General features: G+C 43.8%; 1 protein-coding gene across 3 annotated transcripts in view; it reads left to right on the top strand.

The window, feature by feature from the left end:
• The window catches only part of lratb.1 (lecithin retinol acyltransferase b, tandem duplicate 1), a 164642-nt gene that overhangs the window by 132727 nt on the left and 16882 nt on the right, over positions 1 to 15033 (top strand). Inside the window, exon 17 of one of the 3 annotated variants that reach the window (XM_072580952.1) lies at positions 7402 to 8474. The exons of 1 other annotated variant lie outside the window; for it this stretch is intronic. In XM_072580952.1, coding sequence (XP_072437053.1) covers positions 7402 to 7463 — 62 coding nt within the window. In that variant the 3' untranslated portion in view covers positions 7464 to 8474. Of the gene's footprint in view, positions 1 to 6823; positions 7374 to 7401; positions 8475 to 15033 lie in introns of those variants that run through there. One more of the 3 variants, XM_072581028.1, reaches the window with a different exon arrangement.

Below are 15033 nucleotides of genomic sequence, written 5' to 3'. Positions count from 1 at the left end.
GATGGATTAGCCATGGGAAATGGAAGGTTATGTGGATAGGATAAGGGATAGGTTTAGGTGGGATGCTCTTCAGAAGATCAGTGTGAACTCAATGGGCTGAATGACTTGCTTCCACTTTGTAGGGCTTCTGTGATTCTAAGTGTTAGTCACTGTTGACTGGTATTCTCCATGCTGCTTGTGAAAAACACTGAGAAAGAGTGAAATGATCGTCATCTCAATAGGTATTGCCACATCCGTTACCCAGTTCTGCCCCACGTTTTGTATATCGCAACTCTCAGATCCCTATAAAATTCTGCCCAGTATTTCTGAGAGAGTAATCAATCTGTGCTGTGAACTCCCTGTTGGCTATCCCTCACATGCAATGATGATTGTATTCCATCCAAAGATGGCTAATGAAGCCCATCAGGATCTACAGACTTTATGTATGTGGGGTATTTGTTGTTATGTGGAATGTCTAGTGGTATAGTATTATTTTAGATTATGGCATGTTTTATAAATTCCTTTAAATTTCTCTGCAATTCGCCATTGTTGGGCTTCAAAATGCTCCGATCCTTCCAGCAACAGATTTCCAAGGGGGACAGTGAAAGTATATCATATCAATTCATTCATTTACAAGTTAGATCAATTCCTTTCAGAAAATAAAATCTTGGGATCTAAGATATGAGCTATTTGAGATTTAGTCTGTGGTAAATGTAGTGTCTTGGGAGGAACTAGCTGACTGGTATCTATAGTTCCCAAAGTTCTCTTCCATTGTAGTATTCCTCATTTAATTTCTCATTCCGTTATAAATAAATTGGTAGAAATTGGCTACTCATCAATTATTGTACCATGTGAATGCCAGAATGGTAGAAGCTGAGCTAAATTTTGTCCAGTTCTCTTAAAGGACAATAATTGGGATCATTCTTTTTCTTAATTTTCTCTTCTCCAGAGTGTTACCAGTTGTTTTTTTTCCCTTATTTCCAGTCCCTCCAGGACCTTCTGTTAAAAGTATAATAAGGGTAATTGATTTAATGTGCTTACCTCCATCAGAGAGCCATCTAGAGTTGAGTTAATAACGTGCCATACCTGTCAGGAGTCCTGTGCTGAAAATACAATACCACAGGTTGCGGAGTCTCCGGGCACTTGCCAAAATGCAGCCGGAATAATAACTAGTTTGGTGCTTGTTTTTGATATAAATTGACCCACTTTGATCTAGAAAGTTCAACTACTCACTGAATAATCTCATGGTGTAATCAAGGGAACCTTGGCTGAAATTTGGAAAAGATTTTAGTAAGCTTAAGAACTTGTCACAAAACTACCTGAATGTTTGACACTAAACAAATTGCCTCCCTGAAATAACTGAGGGGATTCGCATTCCACATATCCTACGAAGAGGCCAGCATAGCTGGGGCCCATGCGGGTGCCCATTCCACATAGCCTACGAAGACTGGCAGACAAGGGAGGCGCGGTAGTAGTTTCGCACACCGACCTTTACACCGCTGAGGCTAAACGCCAGCTCGCGGACGCCTCCTCCTACTGCACCCTTGACCATGACCCCACTTCCCTAAAGCGCTCTGCTAGGAGGCGCCCAGTCTCCCCAATGTAGAGAAGACCGCATCGGAAGCAACGGATACAATAAATGATATTAGTGGATGTGCAAGTAAAACCTTGATGGATGTAGAAGGCTCCTTTAGGGACTTGGATAGAGGTGAGGGAGGAGGTGTGGGCGCAGGTTTTACAGTTCCTGCGGTGGCAGAGAAAAGTGTCAGGATGGGAGGGTGGGGAGTAGGGGGGCGTAGACCTGACCAGGTAGTCACGGAGGGAATGGTCTTTGCGGAAGGCGGAAAGGGGTGGGGAGGGAAATATATCCCTGGTGGTGGGGTCTGTTTGAGGTGGCGGAAATGTCGGCAGATGATTTGGTTTATATGAAGTTTGTAGGGTGGAAGGTGAGCACCAGGGGCGTTCTGTCCTTGTTACGGTTGGAGGGGTGGGTTCTGAGGGCGGAGGTGCGGGATGCAGACGAGATGCGTTGGAGGGCATCTTTAACCACGTGGGAAGGGAAATTGCGGTCTCTAAAGAAGGAGGCCATCTGGTGTGTTCTGTGGTGGAACTGGTCCTCCTGGGAGCAGATCTGGCAGAGGCGGAGGAATTGGGAATACGGGATGGCATTTTTGCAAGAGGTAGGGTGGGAAGAGGTGTAATCCAGGTAGCTGTGGGAGTCGGTGGGTTTGTAAAAAATGTCAGTGTCAAGTCGGTCGTCATCAATGGAGATGGAGAGGTCCAGGAAGGGGAGGGAGGTGTCAGAGATGGTCCAGGTAAATTTAAGGTCAGCGTGGAATGTGTTGGTGAAGTTGATGAATTGCTCAACTCCTCGCGGGAGCACAAGGTGGCGCCAATGCAGTCATCAATGTAGCGGAGGATGAGGTGGGGAGTGGTGCCAGTGTAATTACGGAAGATCAACTGTTCTATGTAGCCAACAAAGAGACAGGCATAGCTGGGGCCGACTAGGCCTCCTTCACCGCCGCTCCCTTACCACCAGACGCCTGGAGGAAGAACGCCTCATCTTCCGCCTTGGAACACTTCAACCCCAGGGCATCAATGTGGACTTCAACAGTTTCCTCATTTCCCCTTCCCCCACCTCATCCTAGTTTCAAACTTCCAGCTCAGCACTGTCCCATGACTTGTCCGGACTTGTCCTACCTGCCTATCTCCTTTTCCACCTATCCACTCCACCCTCTCCTCCCTGACCTATTACCTTCATCCCCTCCCCCACTCACTCATTGTACTTTATCCTACTTTCTCCCCACCCCCACCCTCCTCTAGCTTATCTCTCCACGCTTCAGGCTCACTGCCTTTATTCCTGATGAAGGGCTTTTGCCCGAAACGTCGATTTTACTGCTCCTCGGATGCTGCCTGAACTGCTGTGCTCTTCCAGCACCACTAATCCAGAATCTGGTTTCCAGCATCTGCAGTCATTGTTTTTACCTGGTATGTCAAAACCTATGGTTGAGGTTGCTCTTCCAGAACCAGTGTTAAGATAAGCCAGGGGAGGTGGGCAGTAACTTTGCACTGAAGGCAGAAAATTAGCTGTTCGCATGATTTCCTTTCCATTTAGGGCAGTGAAGTTAATTCTATTAAAATCAGAGCAATCCTATACTTGAGGAAAATGGAGCAGGGCTACTACCAACAAGCACAAAAGAAACAAGTCAATCCCCACCCACCTATTTACATAACCAAACCGTCAGAATAAGTCTACTGACTACCACCTGGAACCCCCTGCCAGCTGGAACCAGAGGGGAATGAAGGTGACGCTGTGATATTTGGGCGTGGAGGGGAGGGTTGCGCTGCATAACAGTGGTGAGTGTCATAGCCACAGCTGAGCATTAACTGAGTGCAGAGAGAGAGGACAAAGGTAACTATAGTTGACATTGGAAGAGCAAATAATTTGCTGGGGAGTTACATGCAGCACTCAAAAACAGGACAATGGAACAGACAACCACATAGTGGAATTGGGGTAATTCCAGAAGATGACCAGAGAGAAACATTAAGAAAGAGTAGCAACTACATGGATTCTCCAATTGTTTGAGTTCAACTCTTACTGTTTACTTTTAGTCCCAAGGTTTATCGTTTTTTTTAATAATCTGTTTATATCTTTATTTTATGACTATAACTTGTACTGTTTACATTTTTATATTGCTCCGCATATAATCTCTTCCCTAAATAATACTGTTTTAATGGTAATTCCTTGCAGCTCTGTTTTTAATTATGCCTTCCTCCTCATGTCTTTTTTTTTACTGCAAATCTTTTGATTATTGATTTCTATAATGGTCATTTATGGACTTCATAATCCATAGGGCCCACAGTTTCTATTTTAAATATATGCACAGGTCCCCTTTAACTCTTGCTCCCAGTCCTCTTGGAGCACTAGTTTGTTATTTTCAGGCCCACTCAATCTAAATATAACGATAGTTGATTGCAAGCAACTGTCATAGCAAGCTAGTATTGGAACTTTAATTAGACCTCAAGGCCGCATTTGGCCAAGTGTAGAATGAGGGAGCCCTCGTAAAACTAGTCAGTGGAATGAGGGGGAAAACTTTCCACTGATTGGAATCATACCTCAATGGTTGGGGTTGTTGAAAGTTAGTCACCTCAGTGCCAGGAGATCTCAGCAGGGGTTCCTCAGGGTAGTAAATAACAAGAGAGGAGAAAGAGTGTGCAAGTTCAAGGTAAGCCCCCCCCCCCCCCACTTACACAAAGGATAATTAGAATGTGGATATAGTGGTCACAAACCATAATTTAAAGAAGAGTTTATAAATTTGTTTTAAAAAAAGTATGTGATGGCTTTTTTTGAAGAAGTAATGTTACCAGATATGGACAGCAGTAGGAGGGTGGTAACAAGCAAGATAATGCGTGTGAACATTAGATATAGGAACTGGTCATTACATTCGCTGAACCTGCACTATCATTGAGTAAGACCATGGCTGTTCTCCTACCTCAACGCCATCTTTCTGCACAATCCCACAACCCTATTGCCCTAAATATCCATAAATCTATTGACCACTGTCTTGAATTTAGTCAACAGCTGAGTATCATAATCTGTGGAACTTCAAGTTCAAAGAATTCCTAAGTGGCCAACTCCATATTCACTGATCGTGATTTAGATCCGCGAGTATTCTCTCAGTGCTTGCTATACCCCATCGAACCTCTTAACAACTTTTCATGTTTCATTAGCTCTCATTCTTCAAAATTCTAGGAAGTATGAGCCTGGTCCACTCAACCGCTCTATACTGGTAATTCCCCTCATTCAGGAACCGGTCTAGTGAACTTTGATTGCACTCTCTCCCGGGACTCAAACTGCCCACAGTACTCCAGCTGTTACCTCACTAGTGGCCTCTATGATTGTAGTAAGATTTATTTAGTCTAATCCTTTTGCAAGAAAAACTGATATACTAATTGCTTGCTGATCTTGAATTTTAATTGTCTGTGATTCATGTGCAAGGGCACACATTTTGAAGTCATAGAGTCATAGAGATATACAGCATGGAAACAGACCCTTTGGTCCAACCCGTCCATGCCGACCAGATATCCCAACCCAATCTAGACCCACCTTCCAGCACCCGGCACTTATCCCTCCAAACCCTTCCTATTCATATAACCATCCAAATGCCTCTTAAATGTTGCAATTGTACCAGCCTCCACCACATCCTCTGGCAGCTCATTCCATAAGTGTACCGCCCTCTGTGTGAAAAAGTGCCCTGTAGGTCTCTTTTATATCTTTCCCCTCTCACCCTAAACCTATGCCCTCTAGTTCTGGACTCCCTGATCCCAGGGAAAAGACCTTGACTGTGTACCCTATCTAAAGTCCTTCAATATTTCTTTTTTTGCTACCAATGTGGATAACATCACACTGTCTCAATGAGTGCAACATTCTTGCCAACATACCCAACCTATTTCTATCCCTCTGTGGCCTCTTTCCATCCTTCTCTTACTTTCCCATAAAACTTTGTCTCATCTGCAAACTTGGATAAATTTGGATAATACTCAATTTGATCATCTAAGTTATTAATATCAATCTTAAATCGCTGAGTCCTCCTAAATATAGCTTGTAAAACTAACAGTATCCTGTTTATTCCAACAGTTTATGTTCTGTCCATGAATCAATCTCAGTTCATGCTGGCATATTACCTCCAATCCATGGGCCCTAATTTTGTGTATTAGCTTCTTGTGGGGCACTTTTTCAAATGCATTCTACAAATGGATAGAACCTACTAGTTTCCCCTTAGTGCTGTCAGTATAAAGGAAATTCTGTCCCCATAACCCAGCAATTCCCATGGCTAATTCACCTAACCTACACATCCCTGGACAGTATGGGCAATTTAGCATTGCCAATCCACCTAACGTGCACATCTGTGAACTGTGAGAGGAAGCCACAGCACCTGAAGGAAACCCATGTAGACACAGGGAGAATATGCAAACTCCACACGGACAATTGCCTGAGGGTAGAATTGTCAGTAAATAATTGCCAAATGAAATTCAAAGCAGATAAATGTGAGGTTGTACATTTTGGTAGGATGAATAGGGAGGTCACATGGAAGATGCATGTAGAGGAATAAGGGGATCTCAGAGTACAAATACACAGTAATGAAAGATTGTGACAGTAATTAGCATGGTCATAAAAGGGAACCAAACACTAGTTTATATTTCTAGAGGGGTAGAATTGAACACAAGTGATGTTATGCTAAACCTATATCAAATCCTGGGACAATTGCACATTCAGTACCACTTGCGGTTGTAGTCATTATATTATAAAATATCAAGGTGTGGGAAAAAGTACAAAGAAGATTTACAATGATGATACTATAAATTCATGAGTATGCATATCAGGAAAGGGTTATCGGTAATTTGAAAAAAGAAGGTTGAGAGAAGGCTTAATGAAGGTTTTAAAAATTATGAAGGCTTTGAACAATGATCATGTTTCCTATTGGAGATGAGCCTAACTATAAGGTATCGGTCCCTTGGTAGTACAGGACATGAATATTTCTGAAAAGAGATGTATTGATGAAAAGGGACAGGTTGCCAAACTTGCATTTTCTGCTCATCAGAATAAAAACAGCCAAATTTCAAACAACTACAACAGATTTTACTGCAGGAGGAATGGGTACTGATTGGTTGGAATTTCAACTCTTGATTGGCTGAGGGGTTGCCATTGAGAAAGCAAAGGAAAACTAGTCTTCTAAAGCTTCAGTGCATTTCAGAAATGGTGCAAGGCTTAAACATATTCCTTTGTTTTCAGAGAGTCAGAGTCTGCCTAAATATGCGTAAGTGTAAATAACCATGTTATTAGCTCTACTGACAGCTCTACTGACGATCTTAAATTGATTTGGAGATGCTGGTGTCGGACTGGGGTGTACAAAGTTAAAAATCACACAACACCAGGTTATAGTCCAACAGGCTTAACTGGAAGCACACTAGCTTTCGGAGCGCCTATCCTTCATCAGGTGTTAGTGGAGGACAGTTCCGACGTGCCAGAGCAAGGAACCGTAATGACCTCCTCAGGAGACAGACACGTGCTGCAACTGACAGGGTACCCTTCGTTGTTCAGTACTTCCCAGGAGCTGAAAAACTACGCCATGTTCTTCGTGACCTGCAACACATTATCGATGAGGATGAGTACCTCGCCAAGACCTTCCCGACATCTCCACTTCTTGCCTTTAAACAACCACCAAACCTCAAACAAATCATTGTTTGTAGCAAGCTGCCCGGCTCTCAGGGCAACTCCGTACAACCCTGTCACGGTAGGCGCTGCAAGACATATCAGAGTGTGGACCTAGATACCACCATTACACATGGGGACACCTCCCACCATGTACGTGACAGGTACTCATGTGACTCAGCCAACGTTGTCTATCTTATACGTTGCAGGCAAGGATGCCCTGAGGCATGGTACATTGGGGAAACCGAGCAAAGGCTATGACAACAGATGAATGGGCACCGCACAACAATCAACAGATAGGAGTGTTCCCTCCCAGTTGGGGAACACTTCAGTGGTCCAGGACCTTTGACCTCAGACCTTCGGGTGACCATCCTCCAAGGCGGACTTTGGGACAGGCAGCAGCAAAAAGTGGTTGAGCAGAGACTGATAGCTAAGTTCGGTACCCATTGGGAGGGCCTCAACCAGGACCTTGGGTTCATGTCACATTTGCACTATACACACACACACGGGCACTCCTATACGCACACATACACGTGGACATACATATACACAGACATGCACACAGCTACTCACGCACACCCTTACAGACACACACTCCCACACTCACACAGGCATCCTCTCAGAGACTTAGACCACTCTACACTCATGCACACACATATACACTGTCTCTCACAGACACTCACAACCCCCCACCCAGTCACGCGCACACACTCCCACGGTCACATGTGCACCCCTCACACTTAAGACACTCTACACTCACTACACACACATATACACTCTCTCTCACACACACTCACAACCCCCAACCCAGACAGACAGACACACACATAGACAAAGACCCACATGCACACAATATATTTTGAGAGGGGACGTTGTACTTGCAGAGTTACATTGTACTTTGCTCAAAAACTGCATGAATTCATGTAAAACTCTGTTATCTCACTTTTTAGATTAGAATAAATCTAAACATCATGGCATAGACAGAGAACACAGGGGGCTACCACCTCCAACATATTGTCTAGCTAACACCCATTGTTACAGCTAACCTGAGAATGCAACTTTTAATTAAAAAAGGTTTTGTGATTTACACATGAAAGAAGTGAAACTATCATGGTATTCAAACAGATGAAAGACTTAACAGACAATCAAGGTCTTTTTCAATGTATAATTTTAGTTACATCACACTGTAAATTTTTGCTATAAATTCTGTGCCTTAGAATTGTGTCCTCCACTATCACCTGATGAAGGAGCGGCGCTCTGAAAGATAGTGTGCTTCCAATTAAACCTGTTAGACTATAACCTGGTGTTGTGTGATTTTTATCTTAAATTGATTGTTAATGTTCATTTTCTAGTCATTCACAGGATTGCTTATCACTGGCCAGGCTCGTTTTTATTGCCTTTGAGAAGGTGGTGATTAGCTGCTTTCTTGAATTGCTGCAGTCTGTATGGTGTAGGTACACTTACTCTTAGTGAGGGAGTTCCAAGACTTTGACCCAGGAGCAGAGATATAGTCTGAGTCAGGATAGTGTGCCATGGAGGGGAAGTTGAAGGTAGTGGTGTTCCCATGTACAGGCTGCCCTTGTCATTCTCTCTGGATTCATGTCTGCGTGGGTTTCCTCCCACAGTCCAAAGATGTGCGGGTTAGATGAATTGGCCATGCTAATTGCCCATAGTGTCCTGGGATGTGTAGGTTAAGTGAAATGCAGGGTTACGGGAATAGAGTGGTAGAGGCCACAGGTTTGGAAGGCGGGAGAAGCTTTGGAAGCTGAAAGAGCCCTTGTCACTTGCTGTCATGCATTTTGTAAATTGTAGACACTTCACACTGCCCCATTGGTGGAGGACTGAGTGGTGAAGGAGTACTAACCAACAGGGCTTTCCAAATGATGTCAACGTCATGTTGTCATTGGAGCTGCCCTCATCCAGGCAAGTGGAAGTATTCCATCGCACTCCTGACTTGTGCCTTGTCGATTAGGGAGCTAGGGTGCAAATTAGTCATTGCAGAATTCCCAGCTTCTGATCTGCTCTTGTAGCTGTTATATTTATAGGGGCTAGTCCAGTTCCATTTCTGATCAGTGGTAACTCTAAGAAGTTGACAATGGGGAATCCAGCAATGGTAATGAATGGCAAGAGATGGTCATTGCAAGGCACTTGGATGTGTGAATATTACTTGCCACTTATCAACCTAAATCTAAACATTGTCCAATTGTTGCTACATGCAGACATGGACGTCTTCAGTTTCTTGCAGAGTCTGGAATAGTGCTGACCATAGTGCAATCATCAGCAAATGTCCCCACTTCTGACCTTACCATAATGGGAATGCTTTTGATAAAGCAGTTGAAAATAGTTGAGCTTAGGACAGTAACATGAGAAACCTGTGCAACAATGTCATCGAGTTGAGATAATTCCATAGCTAACTACCTTTATGCCAGGTATGACTCCAACTAGTGACAGGTTTTCCCCAATTCCCCGTGACTCCAGTTTTACTTGGGCTCCTTGATACCATCCATGATCAAATGGACCCTTGCTGTCAAGGGCAGTTACTCATAGTTCACCTCTTGTGTTCAGCTCTTATGTTGATGACTGCAAGAAGCCTGTATTGAGGTCAAAGGATTGGAGACAACAGTCTAAACCTAACTGGAGAAAACAGTTTACAAACTTTATTGAATTTCATTTGTTACAAAAAGAACGAGGATTACATTTTTATTTAGATTTCCTTTTTTATTGTGTATGTTAAGCAATTCTGCTTTTCACATGATATGAGGCAGTGTCATACTTAACGACAAGGCTTACACAATGCAAATCGAGTGGAAATTAACTGATTAGGATGATATCAAATGCAGCAAAATTCTTCTATGAAAAGAGAACTGGCAAAGGATGCCAAATCTATTAGTAAAAATGCATTTTTATAAATCTGTTAATATAAGATAAAAGCACAATAAGGGTGAAATAGGATTACATTGAAGTGAAAGTGAAGCTTGTGTGTAATGAAGAATCAGAAATGGTAGGCTTATTCAGTTAATAGAGTGGTGCTGGAAAAGCGGAGCTGGTCACGCAGCGTCCGAGGAGCAGGAAAACAACGTTTCGGGCAAAAGCCCTTCATCATGTTTTTGCCCGAAACGTTGATTTTCCTGCTCTTAGGATGCTGCCTGACCTGCTGTGCTTTTCCAGCACCACTCTAATGTAGATCCTGATTTCTAGCATCTGCAGTCCTCACTTTTGCCTTATTCAGTTAGTATTTTGAACCTCTTTCCATAATGGGAATACCATTGGCACAATCAATCTTAAGTCGGAGACCTGAACTCAGTTTATCTGATATATGTGAAAAGGGTAATGGAGAGAATAGTGCGACTGAAGATAGACAAATCTCTCAGAGCTGATGGGTTCCAATTGAGGATGTTACAGGAAGCAGTCTGAAAATTGCAGATCTGTGAGTCAGTTTTCTAAATTTTTGTAGATTTCAGAAGAGTTTCTCACTGATTTTGTGGTGTTATTGGAATCTGTCATGACAGACAGAGTGAACATCTGAATAATTCTCAGTAGGTCAGCATAAGATTGAATGTGTGATGGGTAAACCATGTCTGATAAACTTTTGTTTTGAGGAGATTGATGCCAGACAAAAAGTACACTGTCGATCTACCATGTTAGCAAAGTGGGCATTCAGGAGGATTTAACAAGAGTCTGCACAAGACATTGACAAAATCAAGACCTCATGAAAGACATGACTGGATAATTAGTTGGGAGGTAGGTGCCAGATTATGGGGGAGAAGCAGGAAAGAAACAGTTCCTGTAGATGGAGTGATGTGACTGATGATAGTCCCCAGATATTTTTTGTATAGAATAAAGGATTAGACCACTGTTTATTCAATTTTAATAAATTGTGGTAATTGGAACAGGAAAGGAAACTAAATAAGAAAATGGACAAAATAATAGCAAAAGAGATTTAACATGCTCAAGTGTTGGGGTATGGACCTTGAAGAAAACTTTTTAAACAAACTTGGAAACATAAATGAACAAAGAAATTAAGCATTCAAGTACACAGATCATTTAAAGCTGACAGGTGATAGAAAGAGCATTCAAAATGCTGATGGCATATTGACCTTACTTGAAAGAGAGCCAAAATGTAATACTCGAGGTGTAATAGGACTTGGTCTTTAAAAAGTATGTTTCAATTACATAGACGCCTTGATCACAATTGGTGTACTGTGTTCAGCTCTGGGTTAACATCTCAGGAAAGATATATATTGACCATGATGGAGGTGCATTGGAGCTTTTCCAGAATGATAACAAATTTTCAAGAGTTAAGGACTGGCTCAGTGGTTAGCACTGCTGCCTCACAGGTCCAGTTCCACCCTTGGGCGACTTTTTGTGTGGAGTTTGCACGCTCACCCTGTGTCTGCGTGGGTTTCCTCCCACTGTCCAAAGATGTGCAGGTTAGGTGGATTTGCCATGCTAAATTGCCCGTAGTATCCAAGGATGTGCCGGTCATGGGAAATGTGGTGTTATGGGATGTGGTGGAGGCTGACTATGAGTGGGATGCTCTTGGTTAGTTTGATTAGATTAGATTACTTACAGTGTGGAAACAGGCCCTTCGACCCAACAAGTCCACACCAACCCGCCAACCACCCAGACCCATTCCCCTACATTTACCCCTTCACCTAACACTACGGGCAATTTAGCATGGCCAATTCACCTAACCTGCACATTTTTGGATTGTGGAAGGAAACCGGAGCACCCAGAGGAAACCCACGCAGACACCTGGAGAATGTGCAAACTCCACACAGTCAGTCGCCTGAGGCGGGAATTGAACCCGGGTTTCTGGCAGTGTGAGGCAGCAGTGCTAACCACTGTGCCACCGTGCCACTCATCTTGATGGCCTGAATGGCTTCTTTCCACACTGTAGGATTTCACTGATTCTAACTACAGGAAGTTAAATTAAACTTTCTACACTTGTATGGCAACCTGGTCAGTATCAAAATGGAAAACATGTACTAGAACATAGAATATAGAAAAATGCAGCACAGTACAGGCCCTTCGGCCCTCGATGTTGCGCCGACCAAAGCCTACCTAACCTACACTAGCCCAATAACCTCCATATGCTTGTCCAATGCCCGCTTAAATGACCATAAAGAGGGAGAGTCCACCACTGCTACTGGCAGGGCATTCCATGAACTCACAACCCGCTGAGTAAAATATCTACCCCTAACATCTGTCCTATACCTACCACCCCTTAATTTAAAGCTGTGTCCCCTAGTAACAGCTGACTCCATATGCGGAAAAAGGTTCTCACTGTCAACCCTATCTAAAACCCTAATCATCTTGTACACCTCTATCAAATCTCCCCTAAACCTTCTTTTCTCCAAAGAGAAAAGTCCCAAGTGTCTCAGCCTTTCCTCATACGATCTTCCTACCATGCCAGGCAACATCCTGGTAAACCTCCTCTGCACTCGTTCCAATGCCTCCACATCCTTCCTATAGTATGGTGACCAAAGCTGCACACAATACTCCAGATGAGGCCGCACCAGAGTCTTATACAACTGCAACAGGACCTCAGGACTCTGGAACTCAATTCCTCTCCCAATAAAGCCCAGTACACCATATGCCTTCTTCACAGCACTATTTACCTGGGTGGCAACTTTCAAAGATTTGTGTACATGGACACCAAGATCCCTCTGCTCATCCACACTACCAAGTAGTCTACCATTAGCCCAGTTATCCATCTTCTTGTTACTCCTACCAAAGTGAATGACTTCACACTTAGCTACATTGAATTCCATTTGCCACCTTACTGCCCAGCTCTGCAACTTATCTATATCGTGCTGTAACCTGCCACATCCTTCTTCGCTGTCCACAACTCCACCGACTTTTGTGTCATCCGCAAACTTGCTCACCCAGCCTTCAAGCCCCTCCTCCAGGTCATTTATAAAAATGACAAACAGCAATGGTCCCAAAACAGAACCTTGTGGAACACCGCTAGTAACTGCGCTCCAAGATGAACCTATACTATCAACTACTACCCTCTGTCTCCTTCCAGCCAGCCAATTCCTAATCCAAACCTCTAATGCACCCTCAATGCCATACCTCCGTAGTTTTTGCATTAGCCTGCCATGGGGTACCTTATCGAACGCCTTGCTAAAATCCATGTACACCACATCTACTGCTTTACCCTCGTCCACTTCCTTGGTCACCTTCTCAAAGAATTCAATAAGGTTTGTGAGGCACGACCTGCCCTTCACAAAACCATGCTGACTATCCTTGATCACATTATTCCTATCCAGATGTTCATAAATCCTATCCCTTACAATTCTCTCTAAGACTTTGCCCACAACAGAAGTGAGACTCACTGGCCTATAGTTACTCGGGCTATCCCTGCTCCCCTTCTTGAACAAGGGGACCACATTCGCTATCCTCCAGTCTTCTGGCACTATTCCCGTAGACAATGACATAAAAATCAAGGCCAATGGCTCTGCTATCTCTTCCCTAGCTTCCCAGAGGATCCTAGGATAAATGCCATCAGGTCCAGGGGACTTATCTATTTTCATCCTTTCCAGTATTCCCCAGACCTCTTCCCTACGTACCTCAAGGCCATCCATTCTAATCACTTGTGACTCAATATTCACATCAGCAACAGTGTCCTGTTCCTGAGTGAATACTGACGAAAAGTATTGATTTAGTGTCTCACCAATCTCCTCCGCCTCCACACACAACTTCCCACTACTATCCTTGACTGGACGGATACCTACCCTAGTCATCCTTTTATTCCTGACATACCTATAGAAAGCCTTTGGGTTTTCCCTAATCCTACCAACTAAGGACTTTTCATGTCCCCTTCTCGCTGCTCTTAGCTCTCTCTTTAGATCCTTCCTGGCTACCTTATAACTCTCAATCGCCCCAACTGAACCTTCACGCCTCATCTTTACATAGGCCGCCCTCTTCCCTTTCACAAGGGATTCCAATTCCTTATTAAACCACGGCTCCCTCACAAGACTCTTTACTCTCTGCCTGACTGGTACATACTTATCAAGGACACCCATTAGCTGTTCCTAAAACAATCTCCACATATCATTTGTGTTCTTCCCTTGAAGCCTATTTTTCCAATCCACGCATCCTAAGTCATGCCCCACCGCATCATAATTTCCCTGCCCCCAGCTATAACTGTTGCCCTGCAGTGCACACTTATCCCTCTCCATCACTAGAGTAAAAGTCACCGAGTTGTGGTCACTGCCCCCGAAGTGCTCACCTACCTCCAAGTCTAACACTTGGCCTGGTTCATCACCTAGAACCAAATCCAGTATAGCCTCACCTCTTGTTGGCCTGTCTACATATTGTGTCAGGAAACCCTCCTGCACACATTGGACAAACACCGACCCATCTAACGAACTCGAGCTATAGCTTTCCCAGTCAATATCTGGGAAGTTAAAGTTTAACTGTGCTGGTTAATCCATCAGGTGAGTATTTACAATTTTAATAGAATAAAATAGAATCCCTTCAGTGTAGAAATAGGCTATTTGACCCATTGAGTCCATACCAACCCGCTGAAGCGCATCCCACCCATACCTACCACCCCACTCCACCCCTAAACCCCATATTTCTCATGGCTAACCAACCTAGCCTGCACATCCCTGGACACTATGGGAAATTTAGAATGGCCAATCCACCAATCCCACACACCTTTGAACTGCAGAAGGAAACTGGAGCACCTAGAGGAAACGCACATAAACACGGGGAGAATGTGCAAACTCCACATAGTCAGTCACCCAAGGCTGTAATCAAACATGGGTCCCTGGGCACTGAGGCAGCAGTGCTAACCAGTGAGCCGCTATGCTGCCCTGAATCATTTGGAG

This window comes from Chiloscyllium punctatum, chromosome 1, assembly GCF_047496795.1.
Source record: "Chiloscyllium punctatum isolate Juve2018m chromosome 1, sChiPun1.3, whole genome shotgun sequence".
NCBI classification, from domain to species: Eukaryota; Metazoa; Chordata; class Chondrichthyes; order Orectolobiformes; family Hemiscylliidae; genus Chiloscyllium; species Chiloscyllium punctatum.
This window is presented reverse-complemented; position numbering and strand designations above follow the sequence as displayed.